Source organism: Hemiscyllium ocellatum, chromosome 44 (assembly GCF_020745735.1).
Source record: "Hemiscyllium ocellatum isolate sHemOce1 chromosome 44, sHemOce1.pat.X.cur, whole genome shotgun sequence".
NCBI lineage: Eukaryota > Metazoa > Chordata > Chondrichthyes > Orectolobiformes > Hemiscylliidae > Hemiscyllium > Hemiscyllium ocellatum.
This window is the reverse complement of record NC_083444.1, coordinates 10,002,946-10,028,853: the sequence shown is the minus strand read 5'-3', so window position 1 is coordinate 10,028,853 and position 25,908 is coordinate 10,002,946. Positions and strand designations below refer to the sequence as shown.

At 50.3% G+C, this 25,908-nt stretch overlaps 1 protein-coding gene across 1 annotated transcript; it reads right to left on the bottom strand.

Annotated features, from left to right (window-relative positions):
* Positions 1-2,105: 2,105 nt before the first annotated feature.
* Positions 2,106-22,365, bottom strand: slc25a11 (solute carrier family 25 member 11). Its single transcript, XM_060854485.1, has 8 exons — positions 22,254-22,365; positions 15,773-15,925; positions 14,317-14,523; positions 10,939-11,029; positions 10,219-10,309; positions 9,934-10,033; positions 9,101-9,152; positions 2,106-7,036 (listed from the first exon to the last, which is right to left on the bottom strand). The coding sequence occupies exons 1-8, from the start codon at positions 22,328-22,330 to the stop codon at positions 6,881-6,883; spliced, it is 927 nt and encodes a 308-aa protein (XP_060710468.1). The 5' UTR covers positions 22,331-22,365; the 3' UTR covers positions 2,106-6,880.
* Positions 22,366-25,908: the final 3,543 nt, after the last annotated feature.

The following is a 25,908-nucleotide window of genomic DNA, read 5'->3' as shown; positions in this document are numbered from 1 at the left end:
GCCAGTATATCTTTCCTCACATAAAGGGCCCCAAGTCTCTTCACAGTACTCCTGCTGTGGTCTGGCTAGTGCTCTTTGCAAAACCTCAGTACCCTTTAGAGTCGTAGAGTCATACAGATGTACAGCACAGAAACAGACCCTTCAGTCCAACCCGTCCATGCCAACCAGATATCCCAACCCAATCTAGTCCCACCTGCCAGCCACCCAGCCCTTATCCCTCCAAACCCTTCCTATTCATATACCAATACAGATGCCTTTTAAATGTTGTAATTGTACCAGCCTCCACCACTTCCTCTGGCAGCTCAGTCCATACACGCACTTAAGGGCAACGTGCAATCTGCTTTCAGTACTGCAGGATAACCTTGGATGCTAGTTTTTTATGATTCGTATAAAATCATTCAATGAAGCCTTAACCCCATTCCTGTCTCTCCCACTATGACTCTCGGCATTCTGGGTCCGCTAAGTGTTTATCTAGACCTTCAAAGTCCCAACCTCTGCTATTCTCTTGGGAAGAGCATCCCAGACACGAACAAATCCCAGAGGGAAAGAAAAATCTCCTTATCTATAATTGGAAGATCCTTGTTAACTACAAAGTCAGATTCAAGCACCTCCATCTATTTACTTCATGGTAGCCTAATGGAGACTTAAAACAAAAGGGATGTGTACAGGTGGAATGATAAGAGTTTGATTCATTTCGGGATGTACGTAAATCACGCCAGCACAGGAGCGGAACAGCACACCTTTTCCTAGGGAGTCCTGAATTTCTTAACCGTGGAACAGTTATAGCACAGAGGGAGGCCATTTGGCCCATTTTGTCTATGCTGGCTCTACACAGGCGACTCACCCTGTAGCAAGGCAAACGTTATTCTCTTCACGTGCTGATCACATTCTCTCCCAAAAGCCTTGATCGAATCCGGGTCCACCGCACTAGATTCCAATCTCTCACCGCGTCAAAAAATAAACTTTTTTTTTGCCCTTCCTGCATTGCCTCTTTTTGCAAATTCCTTTGAACCGGTACGCTCGTTTTTATATTCAAACAGCAAGAGATTCTTTCAACCTCCTCCCTGAGACCCCCTCACGATTCTGAGCATCTGGACTGGGGGTCAGGGGCTGGCTGTTTTTAAAGGCAGGACCTGCCCACAAGTACTTGCCAACAGCGAAAGGTGATGGAGGGGCAGTTTCCAGCAGCTTTTTTTTAACAATACATTACTTACACCGACCCCCTGAAGCACAACCCACCCATACATTTACCCCTTTACCGAGCAATATGGGCAATTTAGCATGGCCAATTCACCTGACCTGCACATCTTTGGACTGTGGGAGGAAACCGGAGCACCCGGAGGAAACCCACGCAGACACGGGGAGAATGTGCAAACTCCACACAGTCAGTCGCCTGAGGCGGGAATTGAACCCGGATCTCTGGCGCTGTGAGGCAGCAGTGCTAACCACTGTGCCACCGTGCCGCCCACCATTTCTCTATTCCCCCTCTCCTATTGTTTCCATTTGCCCTGCATATCACAAAGCTGTGAGACTGAGATATGGAACACCGACAAAAGGATTGTTAGCAGCGACGGTGCAATACTGACTGCTTCTGCACACTGAAGAACATCCTCCATTAGTCCCTTGGTCCTTCTTGGCAGCACCTGGTCTGAGCTCTCCCGCTTTGTGGGGACAAGTGGGGTGGGCTGCTTCACCAGGTCAGAACTTCTCTCATGGATTTATCTTGCCATTAACTCTCCGCCTCTACATCCTGTGCCTCTTTCCACTTCACCTGACGAAGGAGCAGCGCACCAAAAGCTTGTGATTCTGAATAAACCAGGACTACAATAACCTGGTGTCGTTTGACTTCTGAAGTTGCCCACTCCAGTCCAACACCGGCACTTCCACAGCAGAACTTGCAGGAACCTCGCAAGATATGGGAACAAATTCAGACTTAGCAAGGCTCCCTTTGAATGCTGTGCTACAGGAGACAGTGTATGTGCGTACATAGTGAACAAGGTGTAGTTGGGAGGATTGGGAAGCTAAGATGGGGCTGTCTAATCTGCCTTGCTTCAAAGTCAATAGTGGCTCTCACTTCTTAAGAAAGGGAATGTAAATCCACACACTTCAACCAATAATAGATTTATTGTCAGGAGAGGGCTTTTTAAAAAAAAATCCTCAAAAAATTACACATCACATGATCAAAACATCAACATTAGCTTAAAGACACCCATAGTGTCCCTCTGTTGGAGCTAGGACACAAAAATGGGCCAACAATATCTTTGGAGGATTGTCATGTTGGGTGGGGATACATGATCACAGAGATCGCTCAGAGCAGAGCACATTACAAACCCCTGTTCAAACTCTATATCCCCCCTCCTTGCTGAGGAAAAGGAGTCCCTTTGATGAGCTGCTGTGTGAGAAACAAGTCCAGATTCAAGAGGCCTTTACAGCACAGAACTGGAATCCTGCTGAAAAGGCAGACACATTCTGCAGCTTGAACTAATCAGGACAAATGGCAAGAATGCCAAAATTTAAATAGCAAGTTAGCTGGTGGCAGCAGAGAATGCGGTAGGCTCCTCTCGGGACACTGAAATAAAAGGTCCATTTAAGACCTCTCCCCTCCCCCACTTTTATTTTAAACCACAGTCCAAATCATGAGACTGTTGGAAATTTGGCATTCTTGCATTTGTCCTGATGAGAATAACACAAAGGTAACACGTCATTCCTTTTCAGCGACATTTAAATCCAGATTCGTTTATTCCAACATTTACCCAGAGTACCGAAACGTCTCAGGAACTCGGTAATTAATTCTGATCGGTGATCGTGATCAATCCCAAAGAAGAACACCTTCTGGGTGGTGACAGTGAGAATGTCTTGCTCACAAAGCTTATTCTAGAGTTTTTAAAAACTCCCAAAAGGTTTTGTGCTTTGAAGCAAATCATATCAATTTTCTTTTTAATGTATGTTTAGACTTAAAATATTTTCATTATATATACTTTTTTTTAAATATGAATTCAATGGATGTAAGGGGGACATTAGGCGTTTATCTGCACGTTAGGAACAAAAATACAATTTCTCTAGCATCGCCCACTGGATATCACAAAGCTTTATCTAGTTAATAACCTTTCTTTTGAAGTGCAATCACCTGCTGAAACATAAGAAACGTTGCAATCGATATGCAGACACCTCTCAAAATGCAGCAGCTGATCTGAGCTCTGAGGGGGATTGAGAAATAGCTGCTGAGCAATCGATATGTAGACTGAGACACACCTCAGTCAGAATAGGAGAAACTCCCCTGACCACCTCCAGAAGGGTGCTGCAGAACCTCAAAGGGCCAGTGGATGGGGAGCACGGGGTTGGGCGCGGTTAGTTCGGCTTCAACTTAAGGGCTGTGCCTTCAGCAAAACCTTGAGCTTTTGCAGCGGGCGATTTGTATTTTCATGGCCGTTCCACTGGACGGACGAGGTGGTGGGAGCAGGCAAGAGAAGGGTGGGGGGAGGGGGAGACAGGGAACACACCCTGCTCCATGGAGGTTTCAAGATTACGGGGCGTAAGGTGAGAGGAGAAAGCGTTTGGGTTGCAAGGAGAGGCTGAGACTTTTTTCACCGGAGTGTAGGAGGCTGAGATACATGGGGGGTATAAAATCATGAGGGGTATTGATCAGGTGATTGGCAGGTGTCTCTTCCCTAGGCTGGACAATTTCAAGATTAGAGGGCTTTTTTTTTGGAAAGGTGAGAGGAGAAAGAGTTAAAAAATTAGGTGAGGGGCAATTTCTTTTTTAAACACAGGGTGGAATGACCTTCCTGAGGAAGTGGTAGATGCAGATACAGTTACAACATTTAAAAGACATTTGGATAAGGACATAAATAGGAAAGATTTGGAGGGATATGGGTCAGGAGCAGGCAGGTGGGAACTCGTCTAGTTTGGGAATATGGTCGGCATGGACTGGTTGGGCCGAAGGGCCTGTTTCCGTGCTGGATGACTCTAAACCGGAGCCACACAGACCTGCCCTGATCACAGTTGAGTTTCTAAACCCCAGGAGGAGGACTGTGGGCAGGGACAGGCTACAGAACAATGCAGGAATTTGGGAACAGGGATTGTTTTAAAGTATAAATTTTCCAAACCATTTTTGGGGAGGGGAGAGTGGTGGCAGCAGAAACTCTGTGCTAGCCCTGTAGTTGGGATCTGTGTTAAGGGATTAATTCAGATGTCATCACGAGATGACAGCTTTAAATTACAAATATAAAAGTCTTCTGGCCAGAGATAATGGGAGTTTCTTTCACAAGACGCACCTGCAACTAGGATCCAAAAACTTTTGTGTTTTTTTTCAAAACTATTTTGAAGACAAAGGGAGGAGACTATGGAAAACTGGCCAGGGAAGAGTTCTTCCAACAGTACAATGAGATCTTTTGACCGAGACACGCAAAGACCTTCCCTAAAGACAGTGACTGTGAAAGTGCAGCCATCCCGCAGTAGTGACACTAGGATTATGGGCTCCTGAACCCAGGCTGACACGAGCAGTGGGTTCTGAGAGAGGGCGTTGAAAACAGAAAGCAAATTGCTTCAAAGGTAAACGCTGCAGATAGGCAGGGGAAGATTCAAGAGGCCAGACGTCCCTGCTGGCGATATATTAATAGGTGTGCGGTTAATGTTTCTGTGTGACATTCCTTGCGGCTGTTTTAATGCCCTGAGCTTATTTAATTATATCGCAAACAGTCACGTCTGGCTTTGCACGTCCTTCACCAGAGGAGTCAGGGTATGAACTGTCAAGTTCATTTCTCAACTGCAACACTGACAGAATAAAATGCGGTTTATAACAGGGATTATCTGGGCTCCTACTCACCCATAAGTGACATTTCAACGTATCGTCTTAATCCTCAGGCCCCAGCGCCTGTGATTCAGGCAGCACCGAGCACAGTCTGCAGGGTCAACCGAGGCTGAACTGCCCCCACAGGGGGCATCCTGACGCTCCAACTGCCCAACTGGCAGGGATCAGGAGAAGGCAGAGGATTCCTGCGTAATCTGGTCAGGCTGTAAGACTTTAGTGTGTGTGCGCATGTTTGTGTATGTGTGCCCACTTATGTGATTACACGCGAGAGACTGAGAATGCTCAAGCATTTGCAGAGAACCGTGGAATCCCGAGTGTGGAATAAGGCCATTCGGCCCATCGAGCCCACACCAAACCCCCAAAGAGCATCCAACCCTACCCTACTTCCCATGGCTGATCCACCCTAACCCACACATCCCTGGGCCCTTTGGGTAATTTAGCACGGCCAATCCACCCTAACCTACACATCCCTGGGCACTATGGGGCAAATTAGCACGGCCAATCCACCCTAACCTGCACATCCCTGGGCACTATGGGGCAAATTAGCACGGCCAATTCACCCTAACCTGCACATCCCTGGGCGCTATGGGTAATTTAGCATGGCCAATCCACTCTAACCTGCACATCCCTGGGCGCTATGGGTAATTTAGCATGGCCAATCCACTCTAACCTGTACATCTTTGGACAATGGGAGGAGACCCACGCAGATAAGGGGAGTATGCACAAACTCCACACAGACAGACATCCGAAGTTGGAATCAAACCCGGGTCCCTGGCGATGTGAGGCAGTAGGGCTAACCATAGAGACTGACGGATGGGTGTGTGGGTGCCCTTTACCCCAGTGCCAGACAGAATGTCAACGCCCCCTCCCCTGCCTGTGACAGTCCAGGCTGGGTGTTACCTGGAATGCCCCATCCTGGCACCATGGTGGCTTTGGGCCAGTCGTAAGCTGGAAAATCCCAGGTAATCAGAAGCCTCTCACCGACCTAACCCAGACTCCGGCCTGGATTGGACAGCACCCAAACCTCACCCTGAAACCCCCCCCGACCCCCACCCAGATCAAAGCAAAGCCACAGAGAGACACAATGGCGCTGTCACCCAACGGCAGAGGCTCCAACTTGGAGGGAGACCTGTGGCTGCCTGGGGGACATTTTGAGATTAACCATGACCTAAGTCCAGCGCTGTGGGAAACTTGGGAGGCAAGTTACAGACAACTCACGGTCCGCCAAAATAAAATAAGACAGCCCGCCACGCGTGTTTGTGGGACCCTCCCTTCGCTCCCATCCCTCACCCGGCCCAAACAGCCTCTCTGAATTCCTGCTGTTGGATCCGCGCCAGCCCCACCCCTAACCTTTCAGTGTTTTGCCCCCAAGTGTAAGGTTCCACTTGTTGGTGGACACCAGAACAAAGAATCTGGGAGCACGGGTGTGGGCACCTTAAACTCAGAGCCAGGTTCGCTCTGTGGGTGGGGGGGGGTTGAGGGGGTGATAGCAGGAAGTATATCTTCTTACAACAGGGAACTCTCTCTCCCCCAGACCGCACCCCCCCACCCCACCCCCAATCCAAAAGAAAAAGACTCCATGTCAACCAGAGGGCGAAGTGGTCATCTAGGGGGGAATAGTCAAAATGGAGGTGGACAGCAAAAGTGTAAGGGCAAGGGGGCCCTCGATCAGCAGGGGATAGAATTGAAAGGCTCGAAGGGCCGAATGCTCCCTCATGCTTGGGGAATGGGGCATGGGTCAAAGGTCGGGAGAAACAGGTTGAAGGCTAGCGCGTCGTTGTCAGAGCGCTCAATCTTCAACAAGTTCTCGGACTGGGCACTTTTCATCCCAGGCAAACAGTGGACAATTAACCATGACCTAGTCCAGCGCTGTGGGAAACCCAGGAGGAAACTTACAGACAACGCACGGTCTGCTAAAATAAAATAAGAACACAACACCTAAGATTATAGTCAAGGAAACTGCCAGCCCTGGCAAATAATATAACCCATCAGTCTCCCTCTCTCTCCTTCCTCACTCTCTCGAATATGTTCAGGACCCTTTCAGCAAGGGAGCTTCACGCAGTCACCGTTTTACTGATCCAGGAAATATTTCTTGTAAAACTTGTTCATCTGCTCCAGAAATATGAAGGTGAGGACTGTGTGAGGTCCCAGCCGTGCATAGTATGGAGTGAAGCCTTTCCACAGGCTGAAGAATCCCTCTTGTCGGATGACTCTGATGAGGACGTCCTGGGAGGAATGGGAAAAAGCGGGTGAGCAGGGAAGGGACTCTGCTCCCTGTTTTCCCGTGAAAGACGATCCATAAAGGCATTGCACTGTGTAGGTCTGGGCTGGGGAAAGACCCCAGAGGAGCACAGGGTTACTCTCTCATTAGACAGACAGAGACAGAGAGAGAGACAGACAGACAGACAGAGAGAGAGAGAGAGAGAGAGAGAGAGAGACAGAGAGAGAGAGAGAGACAGACAGACAGACAGACAGAGAGAAAGAGAGAGAGAGAGAGAGAGAGAGACAGACAGACAGACAGAGAGACAGAGAGAGACAGATAGACAGAGAGAGAGAGAGAGAGAGAGACAGACAGACAGACAGAGACAGAGAGAGAGACAGACAGACAGAGAGAGAGAGGGAGACAGACAGACAGAGAGAGAGGGAGAGAGAGAGAGAGAGAGAGAGAGTGAGAGAGAGACAGACAGAGAGAGAGACAGAGAGAGAGAGAGAGGGAGACAGACAGACAGAGAGAGAGGGAGAGAGACAGATAGAGAAAGGGGCAGGGAGACAGAGAGAGAGAGACAGACAGATAGACAGAGAGAGAGAGACAGAGAGAGAGAGACAGAGTGACTGAGAGAGACAGACAGACAGAGAGAGACAGACAGACAGAGAGAAAGAGACAGAGAGAGGGGCAGGGAGAGAGAGAGAGACAGAGAGAGAGACAGACACAGAGAGAGAGAGAGAGAGAGGGGGGGGAGGGAGGGGGAGGGAGAGGCAGTGAGTGGCAGGGAGAGGGAAAAAGATAGAGAGAGAGAGACAGACAGCAGACAGAGAGAGACAGAGACAGACGGAGAGGCAGGGAGAGAGAGAGAGACAGACAGACAGAGAGAGGGGCAGGGAGAAAGAGACAGACAGAGAGAGAGAGACAGAGACAAAGAGAGGGGCAGGGAGAGAGAGACAGACAGAGAGAGAGACAGGGACAAAGAGAGGGGGAGGCAGGGAGAGAGAGAAAGACAGAGAGAGATGGGCAGGGAGAGAGAGACAGACAGACAAACAGACGGGTTGATCCATGAGACAGCATGATTCATGCAAGGGGGAAGAGGTTGAGAAGATAGTACTGTCATGGAGTCCTCAGTCCTGCCACTGGGCGACAGTGATGGTAGATTGGAAATTCTCTAGCATCATCACCTGTCCACCTTTGACCCCTTGTTATCCCTTCACCCTTGCCCACCAGTCTAACTCCTCTGTCCCCGCTCCTCCCTTTGTCCCTCATAGGCAAAAGTGAAGACTGCAGATGCTGGAGACTAGAGTCGAGAGTGTGGTGCTAAAAAAGCACAGCAGATCAGGCAGCATTACTGTTTCCGTTGCTCTCCACATTGGGGAGACAGGACGCCTCCTCGCAGAGCTCTTCAGGGAACATCTCCGGGACACCTGCACCAACCAACCCCACTGCCTCGTAGCTGAACACTTCAACCCCCACTTCCACTCTGCCGAGGTCATGCAGGTCCTGGGCCTCTTCCATCGTCACTCCCTCACCACCCGATGCCTGGAGGAAGAACGCCTCATCTTCCACCTGGGCACCCTCTAACCCCAGGGCATCAATGTGGACTTCACCAGTTGCCTCATTTCCCCTCGCCCCACCTTACCCCAGCTCCAACCTTCCAGCTCAGCACCGTCCCCATGACCTGTCCCACCTGTCAATCTTCCTTCCCACCTATCCGCTCCACCCTCGTCCCTGACCTATCACCTTTACCCTCACCTCCATCCACCTATTGCACTCTCAGCCCCACCTCCGTCCCATCTACCTCACCATCACGGAGGCTCCCTGCCTCATTCCTAATGAAGGGCTTTTGCCCGAAACGTCGATTCTCCTGCTCCTTGGATGTTGCCTGACCTGCTGTGCTTTTTCAGCACCACCCTCTCAACCCTTCGTCCCTCATGTTATCCCTCCTCCTCCCGTGCTCTCCTTCCTAACTTGCAACCACCGCCCCAGAACATTACTGCACCTCTCTCAGGTTCCTGTTTACCTCTCTCCCCCACCCTCACCACAGCACCCACCCGATCACAACTCCCAGAATGCTTCCTCACCAGTCCATTCTTGTATTCCGGTTTCCCATCGATCATTTTCATATTCTGAATTCTGTGAAGGGAATGAGAGCAGCGATCATTTATCTTTCCTGCCTTCAGTTTGACGCCAACAGGCAACCACAAGGGTCAAGCACCACACAGAACTGGATGGGCATTCGCGTCACTTCATTGTTGAGTAAAGCTGTCTCTACTCATTTAAACTGACAGTAAAGCTCCCTCTACACTGTCCCCCCATCAAACATTCCCAGGACAGGGACAGTACGGGGTTAGATACAGAGTAATGCTCCCTCTACACTGTCCCCATCAAACACTCCCAGGACAGGGACAGCACGGGGTTAGATACAGAGTAATGCTCCCTCTACACTGTCCCCATCAAACACTCCCAGGATAGGGACAGCACAGGGTTAGATACAGAGTAATGCTTCCTCTACACTGTCCCCATCAAACACTCCCAGGATAGGGACAGCACAGGGTTAGATACAGAGTAATGCTCCCTCTACACTGTCCCCATCAAACACTCCCAGGACAGGGACAGCACGGGGTTAGATACAGAGTAATGCTCCCTCTACACTGTCCTCATCAAACATCCCCAGGATAGGAACAGCACAGGGTTAGATACAGAGTAAAGCTCCCTCTATACTGTCCCGCATCAAACACTCCCTGGACAGGGACAGCACGGGGTTAGATACAGAGTAAAGCTCCCTCTACACTGTCCCCCATCAAACACTCCCAGGACAGGGACAGCACGGGGTTAGATACAGAGTAAAGATCCCTGTACTGTTTATGACTGAACGTACTGTCCTGACGTAGGATGATGCAGCTGATGGTCGTACCTTGTTTTTGCGATGTCCACTGGCATGGAGGCTGCGGTTGTTACAAGCCCACTGATCATACTGGCACAGAAATGGCACAGGATGTTATCACGGAAATAACCTGCGGTCACAGGAGAAGATCACAATTCAAACCCAGATTAAAGCAGAGGCACACCGAGCCGAGTGACAGACCGTCTGGCCTGCAGGGTTTGAGATCGAGCCAGGGAGGGATGGGGAAGGGGGAGACAGGGGGAAGGGAACAGGTTAAAGGGCGAGCAGGAGAATCCGGACATGGAGCCATCTCACCTAAACCCAGCAGGAACTGCTTGGACTGGGAGTACGAGGCCAGCTGTGCTGCGTTCACCACCACCGCTCGCGTCATCGTCGGGATACAGCCCTGGAGAGGGGGCGGGGGGTGGGGTGGGTAAGAGAACAAGGAGAGGCTATGTCGGCGTGATCCACAAGCTGGCTCCAACACCAGAGACCTGCATTTGTGTGGCACCTCCCCGCACCCCAAAGCGTTTCCCGAGCAGGAGGAAGGCTGGGTGAGCTAATTTGGGCACAGTCAGCCCCCACACTGAGCGCTGCTGGGGCTGAGTGACAGGACTCCAGGGGAGAGCTCTTCCCGCCCTGTTTGACACCCACTGCCGAGGGGTCGGCAGGGTCCTGCGAGAGCAGATACCTCCGACTCTGTCGGCGGCGAGTGTTGGCCTGGAACACAGCCTCTGCGTCTGGATGAATCGCGCACAGCGCCATCGCCCCCACGATCTGAGACAGCGTACTGCGCAGTCCCCCAGCGCAAGGACTCCGAAACATGCGAAGTCAGGACAGAGGAGCAGCTACATGCAGGCAGCTAGTACTAGCTTCTTTTGGTTGGGCTGGAGGGGCTGTTCCCAACTCTGTTGGCCACGGTGATGTTGAACAGTGCAGCTGAACGGCCTAGCATTGGCTCCTCTCACTTGGCCGAGAGGAGCAATTTATTTCAGAGCGGGGCTGTGCTGCGGCTTACATTTGCTGTCAGCTTACCCTCCAGAGTGTGACGACCCCCTCCTCACGGGTAATTCGAATCAGTGCGTTAAATACGTTGGTGTAACCTCTCTGTTGGTCGACGGGTAACCTGCAGGAGAAAGGACGGCTTTCACGCTGGGGCCACTGTTCATCGCAAAACCCTGGCTGTAAAACTGGTCCCGATACATACACAGCAAAGACTGTGGATTGGAAACCCCTTCTTTCTCATTGGAGGAGTCGTCCAGAACCAGGCTGGGGTGGGGGGTGTGTGCGTATGTGAGTGACGGGGTGGGGAGAGGGGCGGTGGCAGATTTAAAATAAAAGGTGAAAGGTTAAGAGCAGGGTTGAGGAGAGATGTTGTTGGTCAGAGGGCGACTACAGTCTGGAACTCTCTGTCCGAAAGAGTGTTGGGGTCAAAGACTCTCGTAACATTTAAGTAATATTTGAGATAGACTCAGTTGCACTGCCAGGGTTACGGGTGAAAAGGTGAGCAGTGGGAGGAGTGGTGACAGATCCTGGTTAATCGGATAAAGACCTGCCTGAGTAACCTCCTACACTGTTAATGTCAATGAGTCGACATGTATGTAAAAAGGCAGCAACTGAGCTGGACACAGGTCCCTTGGAGGCTGAGACAGGATTAATATTGATGTGGATAAAGAAAACAGCAGCCATCACAGAATCACGTAGGCCATTCAGTCCATAGAGTCTGCACTGAAAACTATTCTACATCTATACTAGCCTCACTGCCCAATTGAATGTTACGATGATTCAAGCGCTCATCCACACTGTTTTGAAAGTTATCCACCTCAGCTACCCTCCCGGGCTGACCCCCACCAGCTGCTGGGGAAACATTTATTTCCTCAAGTCCCCTTGAAACCGCCTGCTCTTCACCGTAACATTATGACTAAGGGGGAACAGCTGCTTCCTATCCACCCTGCCCATGCCCCTCGTAATGTTATATCCCCCTATCAGGATTCCCACCACCACCCCCCCCCCCAACCCCCCTGCTCCAAAGAAAACAGCCCGAGCTTATCCAGCCTCTCTCCGTCGCTGAAACACTCCATCCCAGGCAATACCCTGGTGAAGCTCCTGTTCACACCCCTCTCCCTATGCAATCACATCCTCCCGAAAATGTGCGGACCAGAACTGACCAAACCTTTTCTGCACTCCAACATCACCTCACCACGTTTATAATCTGTGCCAGAAATGACAAAGGCAAGTGTTCTGTTTGCCTTCTTGACCTGCCGTGCCACCTTGGGCACGCTCCCTAAGATCCCTCCGACCTTCCTAGTGTCCTGCCATTCATCCGGTACTCCCGGGTCTTGTTATTTATTCCGGAGTGCACCACCTCGGATGTTTCAGGGTTCAGTTCTATCTATTAATGGTCTGCCTGATTCGCCTGCCAGCTAACACCTTCCTCCCACCCGGCCAATCCTTATGCCACCTGACGTTAGCCAAGTGTCTGGTGGTCTTCCTTCCCAGTGCAAAGTCACAGCACACGAGCTACATCAATTGCATCTTCCAGCCCAAACTCCGAAGTCACCTGAGGGTCCGGTCACAGATTCATACAGCACAGAAACAGACCCTTCGGTCCTACCTGTCCATGCTGACCAAGTTTCCCCAACTAAACTAGTCCCAACCTCCTCGTGTTTGGTCAAACCCCTCTAAACTTTTCCTGTCCATGTACTTGTCCAACTGTCTTTAACATTAAAAATCACACAACACCAGGTGATTTTTATCTTTGTACACCCGAGTCCAACACCGGCATCTCCAAATCATGTCTTTAACATTGTAACTGTACCAGTATCCACCACTTCCTCAGGAAGTTCACACACCCTCTGTGTGAAAAGTTCCTTTTAAATTTTTCTCCTCTCACCTTAAAAATATGGCCCCCTAGTTTTGAATTCCCCCACCTTAGGGGAAAAGACCTTTACTACCTACGACCCTCGTGATTTTATACACCTCAACAAGCTCACCCCTCAATCTCCTACAGTCCAGTAGAAAAACATGTCCCTGCCTGTTTTTATAACTCAAACCCTCCAATCACAGTAACATCCTGGTCAATCTTTTCCAAACCCTCTCCAGTTTAATGATACCCTTCCTATAACAGAGCGACTAGAACTGGACACAGTTACTCCAGAACAGGCCTCACCAAAATCCTTTACAACCTCAAAATGGCGTCCCAACTCAATGGTCTGAGCAACGATGGTAAGCATGCTAAATACCTTCCTAACCACTCTGTCTACACATGATGCAAATTCCAAAGAACTATGTACCTGAACCCCTATGTCTCTCTGCTCGATAACACTCCCCAGGGCTGAAAATGTGTTGCTGGAAAAGCGCAGCAGGTCAGGCAGCATCCAAGGAACAGGAAATTCGACGTTTCAGGCATAAGCCCTTCTTGAAATCCTTGTAGAGGGAGGAAGAGAGCTTCTTCAAGGAAGGCATCCTTGCAAGAGGATTTGCAGTAGGTTAAAATCTTCGAGGAGAAAGTGAGGTCTGCAGATGCTGGAGATCAGAGTGAAAATGTGTTGCTGGAAAAGCACAGCAGGGCCCTACCACTTACCGTCTTAGTCCTGGTCTTGATCATTTTACCAAAATGCAATACCTTGCATTTATCCAAATTAAACTTCCACTCACCATTTCTCAGTCGATTGGCCCAATCGATCAAGATCCTGCTGTACCCTCAGTTAACCTCCTTCACTGCCCACTAGACCACTAATCTCGGTCAACTGTAATTTTGAAGGTACTCTGGCGATTACAATCTCCAGCTCAGGGAGAACAGCATCGACCCGACCGCAAACTAAAAATGGTAAAGTACTGGAAATCAGAAACAAAAACGGGAAGTTGCTGGAAAAGCTCAGCAGGTCTGATGGCATTTGTGGAGAGAGGTCAGAGTTAAAGTCTCTCTGAGGAAGGGTCACTGGGCCTGAAATGTTAACTTTGATTTCTCTCCACTGATGCTGTCAGACCTGCTGAGCTTTTCCAGCAGTTTCTGGGTTTTTTTTTGTTTTTAACTCTACGAAGTTCTGTAATATTTTTACAGAGGGACCAGCTCTCAATTCCTACATTCCGGGGATTATGGGACCGTTCTGCTTGACCATCCTCAGTGGCCATATTGTCCCTGGAGAGTCTACCAGTCACCTTGTGTCTATTCTGTCTGATTAGTGGAGGCAGCTTCTCTTCATTGCCTCCAGACCCACAGGTGACTCTGGGCAGTTAGGGATGGGCACTAAACGACAGAAACACCCTCATCCTGTGAATGAATAAAGGCACGTCTCTTTCTGCAGCACTGCTGAGGGACTACCCGCCGGCCGCCCCTGCCTGTGCCAATGTCCTGCCCAGTGACGGACGCTGCCTGACCCACTGCCCCAGCCGCGGCACGCGCCCACCCACCTGCCGTCGGCGGTCATCCTGATGAGCGAGACCTCGGCTGGCGTCCCCACGAAGGCTCCGATGGCTCCTGCCGTCATGCCGATCAGTGCCTTCAGCAGGAAGTTGGGCGGCGTCCCATCGGCTTTGGTGAGCTTCTCGAAGAGCACGGTGTAGATGCCCAGCCGGGTGGTCGTGTAGGTGGCCTGGCGCAGCAGGCCAGCCGAGAGTCTGCAGCCGCCAACCGGGGAGTGTTGACCAGGAGGAAGGGGGTGGGGTACAGAGGGGCGGGGGGGTACAGGGAGAGTGTGACCAGGAGGAAGGGGGTGGGGTGAGGTGAGGAGGGAGAGAGAGAGAGGGGCGGGGGGTCCAGGGAGAGTGTGACCAGGAGGAAGGGGGTGGGGTACAGAGGGGCGGGGGGGTACAGGGAGAGTGTGACCAGGATGAAGGGGGTGGGGTGAGGTGAGGAGGGAGAGAGAGAGAGAGGGGCGGGGGGGGTACAGGGAAAGTGTGACCAGGAGGGAGAGGAGCAGGGGCGAGGGGGAGAGAAAGGAGGTGGAGGAGGGAGAGAGAGGAGCGTGGGGTTACAGGGAGAGTGTGACCGGGGTGGGGGGGAGATGGGGGGGGTGACACAAAAGGGGAGGGGGGCAGGAGAGAGGGTGTGGGGAAAGGGTGTAGGGTGAGAGGAGGCAGGGAAGAGGGTGGAACAGCACGTTCTGATTTTACTGCTCAGACAAAATGATAACATTCACGTAAGAAGAACACAGCACACGGCAAAGCAAGGACAAAGCAGCTCTCAAAAAGAGCATACTTTACAGGTGGGAGGGACGAGAGATATAACCTTGTGTTCTCCTGGTCAGTAGGGGCCCTTCTGCCTCTGGTGTTAGGTCTGGACAATCTCAGACTAGATTACAGTGAGCATCACGACTCAGTTACGAGCAGATGACCCTGCCATTAGAGAGAGGGAGGCAGGCTCAAACAAAATGACTCCTGTTCCCCCTCCTGCTGCACCAGCTCCCCTGGCCTGGCCTGGCCAAGGGAAAGTGGGACTGTAGCCATGTGGTGAAAATGTGTTGCTGGAAAAGCGCAGGAGGTCAGGCAGCATCCAAGGAGCAGGAGAGTCGACGTTTCGGGCATGAGCCCTTCTTCGGGAATCAACGCCAAATCTCCTGCTCCTTGGATGCTGCCTGACCTGCTGCGCTTTTCCAGCAACACATTTTCAGCTCTGATCTCCAGCATCTGCAGACCTCACTTTCCCCTGTAGCCACGCGGCACAAACAGGGAAGACCCAGAGCTCACACGGCGACACCGCGGAAGGTGAGTGATCCCCGTCTCGGCAACTGGCCTCAGAATGCTGGGCGAGGGGGGGTCTGGGAACAGGGAAAGGAGAGGTGGGAGCCACAGCTACCTGACGTGGTGCAGGGATCTTAACTTGCATTAATCCCGTCTGGAGCAGGGTGCCCCAGGCAGGATTACTTACCCTGTGTAGATTCCAGTGACCCCCTCGGCCTTCAGAATGTTGGTCAGGGCGTGGAAGCTGGTCTTGTACTCCTTTGTGCGTGCCCCTTGGCCACTCAACTGCATCCGGTTCTTCACCAGGTCCAAGGGCTGGACAAAGAAGGTGGCACCCATCCTGAAAGAGAAAACCCAGTTCTGGTTCAGTCTGGTTTCCAAGCCCGGGGCGGGCAGGGTGTTAGAGACTTTAACCCTAAGTGAGAGATGCAGGAGTGCTGGCCAGTGAAACACACTCCTGTGCGGGGTGTCCTGTCACACCATTAGGGCCTGAGCAGAACAGCAATGATTAAAATCTTACTCCCACCTCAGACACTGACACAAACCTTTATGCACAGACTGCCTACAGTGTGGGAGCAGGCCCTTTGACTTAGTCCCCCACCCCATCCCTGTAACCCCGCGTTCCCCATGACTAATCCACCCAGCCTACACGCCCCTGAGCACTATGGGCACTTCAGCACGGCCAATTCACCTGAACCTGTCCATCTTTGGACCGTGGGATTAAACCCACACAGACACTGGGAGAAGGTGCAAACTCCACACAGCCAGTCGGTTGAGAGTGGTGCTGAACCCGGATCCCTGGTGCTGTGAGGCAGCAGTGCCAACCGCTGAGCCACTGTGCCATCAATGCAGCCTTGACTTTATCAGACACCCTTGTTGATGGGATTGCCAAGTGGGGAAAGGTGCTGAGGTAACATGGCCATGGGAAAGTGATGTCCTCAGTGACAAATCTTGCAGGAAAAAGAGAAGCTGAGACTTTGGCAGCGTCTGTGGGAATTGCTTATGTTTAAGAAACACAGGATTACGGGGGCTCAGTCCTTTTCACTGGGTGGCACGGTGGTTAGCACTGCTGCCTTACTGCACCAGGGACCTGGGTTCGATTCCAGCCTCGGGCAACTGTCTGTGTGGAGTTTGCACGTTCTCCCCGTGTCTGCGTGGGTTTCCTCCGGGTGCTCCGGTTTCCTCCCACAGTCCAAAGGTGTGCAGGTCAGGTGAATTGGCCATAGTGTACAGGGATGGGAAGGTTAGGTGCGTTAGTCATGGGTAAATGTAGTGTGATAGGGTAGGGGAATGGGTCAGGGTGGGTTACTCTTTGGAGGGTCAGTGTGGACTTGTTGGGCCGAAGGGCCTGTTTCCACACTGTAAGTAATCTAATCTAATCAGAACAGGCCCTTTGGCCCATGATGTTGTGCCGAGGTTTAATCCTAATGTAAATAAAATAACTTAACCTATGCGCCGCTTAACTCTCTGCTATCCACATGCAGTTGTACAAGTGTCCCCAATGACTCTACTTCCACCACCACCACTGACGTTTAATTTAAAATGGGAGAGATCCATTCAGGAGTCAAAGAACAGCGGGGAAGGAGCTGTCGGTCCCTGTGTTTAAGCTTTTGTATCCTCTGCCTGACTGAAGGGGTTGGGAGAGATTTTAACCAGGCTGCGAGGGGTCTGCCATGATGTTGGCTGCCTTCCTGAGGCAGTGGGAAGTGTAGATGGAGTCAATAGATGGAAGGTTGGTTTGTGTAATGGACTGGGCTGTGTTCACAGCTCTCTGTAGTTTCTTACTGTCCTGGGTACCACGCCGAGATGCATCCAGACAGAACGCTTTCTAAGGTGCACCTAAAAAACATGGAAAGTGTCTTTACGGACATGCTGAATTTCCTTAGCTTCCTGTGGAAGCAGGGGCCTTGTAGAGTTTTCTTGACTGTCTTTATCGACGTGGGTGAACCAGGATAGGTCATTGGTGGACATCCACTCTCGACCATCTCCCTCTCAGCCCCGGCGATAGACAGGAGGCTCCTCCACTCAGCTGCTTCACTGAGGGAGAGATTGTTCTGTTTAACAGTACAGTAGAGGATTGTGGGACTGAACGTGAGACAGAGGGATGGGGTGGAGGGGATCGGAGTGGGTGGGAGGATTTGATTGCGAACTTTACACAAATCTGTCCCTGGTCAGGGGGAGCGGGAGTCAAATACAGCTACTACCCAACTACCTAGCCTCCCTGTGGACAGCAGAACTCAAGGAAGCAGCCTGGCCGGGCGGGTGCATCAGAAGAGGGTCCAGAGAAACGAGACGCTGATGAATCCTGTACCTTCTCAGCTGCTCCAGCCAAATCAGCAGAGTGTGATGCTGGAACTGGAGGGGTGGTGCGTATTCCTGAGCGACTCCATGTTTAACACGGAGCAATAATAGGAACCAGTGCCTCAGGTGTTGGCATGTAGCCAACGCAAGGGCATGGAGTGAGGTCAGGTGCTGAACACCAAACGCTCCGCTAAAGAAAATAAAACACCAGCAATCTGACCGATTGGGTGCCTCGTGGTGAACATTGCAAAACTACAGTGTCATCAAATAGCCTCAAGGTCTCATCACTAAAGGGGGGGGGGGGGAGAAGGGAGACCACGTTAACCTCCGACACAGATTTGGACTGGTTTGAGCATGTCGCCCAGGTGTGGAATGGCAGGAGCAGAGACCAGCTATCCCAACTCCAAACTTAAAACGGCTCCCTTACCCAGAGAAGCTCAGAGCGGCTGAGTCACTGTCACGCAGAGATATGTCGGCTGGAGGGGGGGGTGGTTTTGTTAAAGTGAATCAAAGCACAGGGTAGGCAAGTTATTCCAACTTGATCAGGCTTTCATCCCTTTATTCATCCATGGGATGTGGGTGGGGATAACAAAGGCCAATGCTCGTTGCTTGCCCCCGATGCCCTTCAACAGAGAAGCTTACAGGGCCATTTCACTGGGCAGCTAGAGTCACATGCAGGGCACACTGAGTAAGACACTTCCCTACGGGACATCAGGGAACCAGATGGGTTTGACAACAATCGATGGTCACCATCGCTTTCAATTCCAGATTTTTAAAACTGATTTCCCAACCGCATTAGCCTTGGCGTCCAGATTACTGGCCTTCAGCAGTCCTCAGCAATGACTCTGACCCCATGAAGTCTCATGGCAGCAGGTCAGTCAGGGCTGATTACCACGTCCTGGCCCTCTTTAGCAGAAGTCTCAGTGTTCCTCCAAGTGAAGCAGTGCTTGGAGAAGGTGTGGAGCGTTCCAATGGAACAGGGCAGGGGGAGATTCATCGCCCATCACCCAGAGTGGCTCAGCAGCATGGATATCGAGCTGAGAGACAGGATGTGAGGTGAGGGAACCATACTGTAAAACATCCCTGACCTCATCCTCGCTAACCTGCCTGCCTGTTTCAGAAGCATCGAGCTGTGACAATCTCGGTAAGACTGACCATTACCCAGTCAGAGTCTGGAAACAGACCCTTCGGTCCACCCCGGCCTGGTATCCAAAATTAACCGAGTCCCATTGGCCTCGAAATCCCTCTAAACCCTTCCTATTCATCTACCTCTCTAGATGACTTTAAAAAGCTATAATTGTACCAGCCTCCACCACTTCCTCAGACAGCTCATTCCATACACGCACCCCCCTCTGTGTGGAAAAATCTGCCCCATTTCAAATCTTTCCCCTCTCACCTTATACCTATGCCCTCCGGTTTTGGGCTCCCCCACCCCAGGGAAAATATACTGTCCATTTACCCTATCCGTGCCCCCTCATGATTTTATAAGCTTCTGTAGGGTCACCCCTCCTCCGACACTCCTGGGGAGATAGCCCCTGTGAAGGGCATCTCCTGACGTTTATTCCACAGTGCAGGAGCTGAAGGGAGGCCCTGTGAATCCAGAGTCCGGAGATCCGTAAGGGAAACTGGAGGCTCGGTTAGCCAAAAGCTCACAAAATCTTGTACCTTGGGGAGGAACAGCAAGGAGAAGCCAGAGCGAACACCACCGAGTCAAACTAAGGCCAAATCTTTACGTTTCTTCTCGATGTCGATGAAGTTTTGTTTAAAAATGTGAATTGAAAGCAGCCCACTTGATTGGCACCACATCCACATGTATCCCCTCCCTCCATCACCGACGCTCAGTAGCAGCAGCCTGTACAAGGTGCACTGCAGCAACTCACCAAGGCTCCTCCAACAGCACCTTCCAAACCCACCACCACTGGCCACACATTCCACCCCCCCCCACCCTCGAAGATGCTGCTAAAACCCACCTGACCAAGCTTCGGCCACTCCTTCCTAACATCTACTCCAACGGTTTGCCTCCCGTCTTTTATCCAGTTCCTCTCCCAAAGTGCATCATTAAGGCACTCTTGTTGAGAATTTAGATGGCCATTCAGTGCTCCAAGCCTGCTCTGCCCCTTGTAGATCATGACTGATCATCTGTCTCTGTGGCATTTAATGCATTGAGTGTTTCTTCGGCGCTTTGCAATTGTTGAAGACATTTTTACTCCTGCGTTCAAATCCTCTTGCGATGAAGGCCAACACTATATCTGCTCTTTTAGTGACTTGCTGGACCCGGAACATCAGCTTTCAGTGATTTGTTCACCAGGACACCAAGGTTCCTTAGACACCAATACTTTCCAACCTCTCGCCAATTTTGATGCTTAAAATGTGCAGCTTATACAAAACGAATTGCATCTTTCACGTCCTGCAGACATTCCAATGCACGTTACAGAAATAATAAAGCTTTTATTTAATTGAAATGTAGACATTATTGTAATGCAGGATATGTAGCAGTTTGCAATCAGCAATATAGCATTTGTTTAACATGCAACAATGCTAGTTGAGGATAAATATTTGCTCAGGACACCGGGGAGGCGGTGGAATGAACTCTCCACTTTGTCTTCAGGGTGTAAGAGCATAGAATTTTTCCAGAGATTAGTGGAACCTCAGTTTGACCTCTCATTAGAGATACCACTAACTGTACTGGGAGTGCCAACCGCATCAAATGTCTGTGGGTCTTGAGCCCACTATTTAACTGAAATACTTCCAGACGCCACCGTGCGGCACATTTCACTTCCCCACTTAGTAACCTTTCCAAAGCAAAAGGTGCTCCTTATAAACGGGAGCCTGGGAACAAGATAAATATGATTGCACACTTAAGACAGAATAATTTTCACACAAAACCCCTGCAGCACAGAAAAACACATTGAGAGACCGGTGCAAGGGCAATTCATTTTAAAATAAAGCCAAATTGTTAGTTCATACCCCTTCTGCTTAAGGCAGTCCCAAAATTGTCAGTGCACGTCTGAAGACGGTCCCTCAGGAATGAAGATGACAATCTTCCATTGGATCGTGACATTTCGGGCATAAGCCCTTCATCAGGAATTCTTGAAGAAGGGCTTATGCCCAAAACGTCGAATTTCCTGTTCCTTGGATGCTGCCTGACCTGCTGCGCTTTTCCAGCAACACGTTTTCAGCTCTGATCTCCAGCATCTGCGGTCCTCACTTTCTCCATTGGATCGTGACACCCTGCAACAAATGGCGGCAGAAGAGGAGGTGCTGTGTGGGATGCCCTGACTTCCACTTCTTAATAAGGTAAAAACAATGCCTGCAGTTGCTGGAAACCAGATTCTGGATTAGTGGTGCTGGAGGAGCACAGCAGTTCAGGCAGCATCCGAGGCGCGGCGAAATCAGCTTTTATATGAAGGGTTTTTGCCTGAAACCTTGGATGCCGCCTGAACTGGGAGAAAGTGAGGTCTGCAGATGCTGGAGATCAGAGCTGAAAAATGTGTTGCTGGAAAAGCGCAGCAGGTCAGGCAGCATCCAAGGAGCAGGAGAATCGACGGTTCGGGCATGAGCCCTTCTTCATGGGCTGAAGAAGAAGGGCTCATGCCCGAACCGTCGATTCTCCTGCTCCTTGGATGCTGCCTGACCTGCTGCGCTTTTCCAGCAACACATTTTTCAGTTCCAACCAGCTTCATTTCCACTCCATCTCAATTCAACATGTCTCTTTAAATCCAGATGTAAAACTATTGGATGCTGACTTCGCTCTGTAAATACTTGCAGGTTTAATACAATGAAAAAACAGAGGAATCCAGAATTCCACATCTTAATGTGCAGACCTAGCAAATTCTTCACATCTATCGCTTCCGTGTGCATAAAAGGGCAATGCTAAATCAGATTAAAGTCATGATGATTACACATTAAACAGCTGAAAACAGAAACAGATCAAAATCTGAGCTCAGAACCCTTGTTTACATGTCACCCAGTTAAAATAAAAGCCAGTGCTGTAACTCTGCATGCTCCTGCCTCATACTAAAGCAGCAGAAGCAAAAGCAGATTGAGATCATTCGCTTAAAGCAGTGAAAGTTTTTGACAGGCACTGCATGCAGCTGAAGGAGTCAGGAGCATGACTGCACAGCAATGGGGGGAAAACTCAGGGAAACATCACAGTCGGCCATCAGCCCCCGTGCGGCCGCGCACTTGGTTTGCTCAGCAATGGGGGCAAACTCAGGGAAACTTCACCGTCGGCCATCAGCCCCCGTGCGGCCGCCAAGGGCAAACCGACATTACCAACCGAAAATAAACCTTATTTAAATTCCGTTCCGAGCGGCCGGCGGCGGCTATTTCAAGGCGGCGGTTGATTCAATGTCAGGTTACGTTACCCCGCTAGGCCCCCGAAGAGGAATTTGATGGATTTGGGGGAAGTCCGGGCCTTCCCCCCGGCTTTCTCCGGCGCCATCTTCCACCCAAGCGGTGACTCCGCGGCGTGCGCGTGGCCGCAACCAGCGTGCGCGTTCGCGCGCGTGTGGGGTGGGGGGGGTACTGCGCGTGCGCCGGTGTGGGCGGGGCCGACTGCCACCTCCTCCCGCCGGTGGGGCGTGGTCTGATACAAACGCATGCGTACTCTCACCATGCGCCGTGGCTCAACGGGCTAGCGCTTGCGACTCCGATTCAAAGGTTTGTGGGTTCGAGTCCCGCTCCCGCCGAGGAAACCTGGCGCCCCAAGTCTTTTAGGTTATATGTTCAGCCTAATGCTTTTACCTATACAGGACCTTCTTTTTAATCACCAACACCATTGTTAAATTATTCTGACCTCCCTCTGTAATACTGCATCTTGTTTATAAGAATCCCTGCAGTATGGAAGCGGGCCACTCAGCCCATCAAATCCACACAGATGCACTGGAGAACATCCCATCCAAACCCACCTAGCTTACACACAAAGCACAACCAATCCACTCTAACCTGCACATCTTTGGACGGTGGGAGGAAACCAGAGCACCCAGAGAAAACCCATATGGGCACGGGGTGGGGGGATGGGGAGGGGGTAAGAATGCGCAAACTGCAGACAATCACCTGCCAAAGATGGAACTGAGCACAGGTCCCTGGTACTGCGAGGCAGCATTGCTAACCACTGAGCTACTGTGTTCTACCACACTAATGTATGGTACAATCAGCCTGGACAGCACACAAAACAACACTTTTCACTATATCTCGGACAAACCAGGAACAGGCCCTTCGGCCCTCCAAGCCTGAGCGGATCCAAGTGTACTGTCTAAACATGTCAGTCAATTCCTGAGCATCTGTATCCCTCTGCTCCCCACCTACTCATGCATTTATCCAGACGCATCTTAAATTAATCTACTGTGCCTGCCTCTACCACCCCTGCTGGCAACGCATTCCAAACACCCACCACCCTCTGTGGGAAGTACTTGCCGTGTGTATCCCCCTTAAACTTTCCACCTCTCATCTTGAAAGCATGACCTCTCGTTATTGAATCCTTCATCCTGGGAAATAGATTAGACTAGATTACTTACAGTGTGGAAAGCAGGCCCTTCGGCCCAACAAGTCTATGCCAACCCATTCCCCTAACACTACAAGCAATGTAGCATGGCCAATTCACCTAACCTGCACATCTTTGGACTGTGGGAGGAAACCCACACAGACACGGGGAGAATGTGCAAACTCCACACAGTCAGTCACCTGAGTCAGGAATTGAACCCAGGTCTCTAGTGCTATGAGGCAGCAGTGCTAACCACTGTGCCACCGTGACACCCACAAAAAGCTTTTTCCTATCCACCCTATTTATATCCTTCATGATTTTATAAACCTCAATTTCCCCCCCCAATCTCCTTTTTTCTAATGAAAACAAACCTAACCTACTCAACCTCTCTTCATCGCTAGCACCTTCCATACCAGGCAACATCCTCATAAACCTTCTCTGCACTCTCTCCAAAGATTCCACATGCCTTTGGTAATGTGGCGACCAGAACTATACGCAGTATTCTAAATGTGGCCGAACCAATGTCTTGTACAATGTTAACATGACCTGCCAGCTCTTATACTCAATACCCTGTCTGATGAAGACAAGCATACCATATGCCTTCTTGACCACTCTATCCACCTGTGCAGCGACCTTCAGGGTACAATGGACCTGAACTCCCAGATCTCTCTGCTCATCAACTTTTCCCAAGTCTCTTCCGTTCATTGTATAATTCACTCTAGAATTAGTCTTGCCTAAATGTATCACCTCACATTTGTCTGGATTGAAATCCATCTGCCACTTTTCCACCCAACTCTCCAGTCTATCTACATTCTCCTGTATTCTTTGACAGTCCCTTATGCTTTCTGCTACTCTACCAATCTTCGTGTCATCTGCAAACTTGCTGATCATACCAACAGTGTCCTCTTCCAGATCATTAATGTATATTACAAACAACAGTGGCCCCAGCACTGATCCCTGTGGAACACCACTGGTCACCTTTCTCCATCTCGAGAAACTCCCTTCATCTACTACTCTCTGTCTCCTGTTGCTCAACCAGTTCTTTATCCACCTAGCTACAACACCCTGCACACCATGTGACCTCAGTTTCTCCATTAGTTTACTATGGGGAACCTTATCAAATGCCTTACTAGTGTCCATGTATATGACATCAACAGCCCTTCCTTCATCTATCAGCTTGGTCACTTCCTCAAAGAACTCTATTAAGTTGGTAAGGCACGATCTCCCCCGCACAAAGCCATGCTGCCTATCACTGATAAGCCCATTCTTTTCTAAATATAAATAGATCCTATCCCTCAGTACCTTCTCCAGCAACTTTCCCACCACCGACGTCAGGCTCACTGATCTGTAGTTACCCGGAATATCCCTACTACCCTTCTTGTACAGGGGGTCAACATGAGCAACCCTCCAGTCCTCCAGCACCTCACCTGTGTTTAAAGATGCCACAAAGATATCTGTCAGGGCCCCAGCTATTTCCTCTCTCGTCTCCCTCAGCAACCTGGGATAGATCCCATCCGGTCCTGGGGATTTGTCCAACTTAATATCCTTGAGCCTTACTCAACACACCTTCCCTACTTATATCAACGTGATCCAGACTAATCAAACTTCTAGCTCTAATCTCAACATTCATCATTTCCCTCTCCTCAGTGAATACTGATGCAAAGTAATCATTCAGAATCTCACCCATTCTCTCAGGTTCGACACACAGCCTTCCTTCCTTATCCTTTAGTGGACCAATCCTTTCTCTAGTTACCCGTTTGCTTCTTACATAAGAATAAAATGCTTTGAGATTCTCCTTAACTCTGCTCACTAAAGCTATTTCATGACCTCTTTTAGCCTGCTTGATTGCTCATTTAAGACTGGTCCTACTCTCCCGATATTCCTCCAGGGCCCGTTCTGTTCCCAGCTGCCTGGACCTTATGTACGCTTCCTTTTTCCTCTTAGCTAGACGTACGATTTCTCCTGTCATCCACGGTTCACGAATTTTGACTTTCCTATCCTTTGCTTTCAAAGGGACATGCTTAACCTGCACTTTCTTCAACTTATCTTTGAAAGCCTCTCACATATCAAATGTAGACTTCCCTTCAAATAGCTGCTCCCAATCCACATTTCCCAGCTCCTGTCTAATTTTGATATTATTTGCCCTGGGCCAACTTAGTACTTTTCCCTTAGGGCCACTCTCATCTTTGACTACGAGTATTCTAAAACTTACAGAATTGTTGTCAGTATTCCCAAAGAAATCCCCCGCTGCAGCTTCTACCACCTGGCCTGGCTCGTTCCCCAACACCAGGTCCAATATCGCCCCTTCCCTCATCAGACTATTGACACACTGCTCTGGAAAAATCTCCTGGACGCTTCTTACAAACCCTTCCCCATCCAGACCTCTGGAGTTTTTGCTACTGCTGTTGGGGAGGTTTTAAACTAATGAGGCATGGGGTTGTGTATCCCAGTCAATGTTGGGAAAATTAAAATCTCCCATCCCCACCACCCTGTTGCCTCTACATCTTCCCATAATCTGTTTACCTATTTGTTCTTCC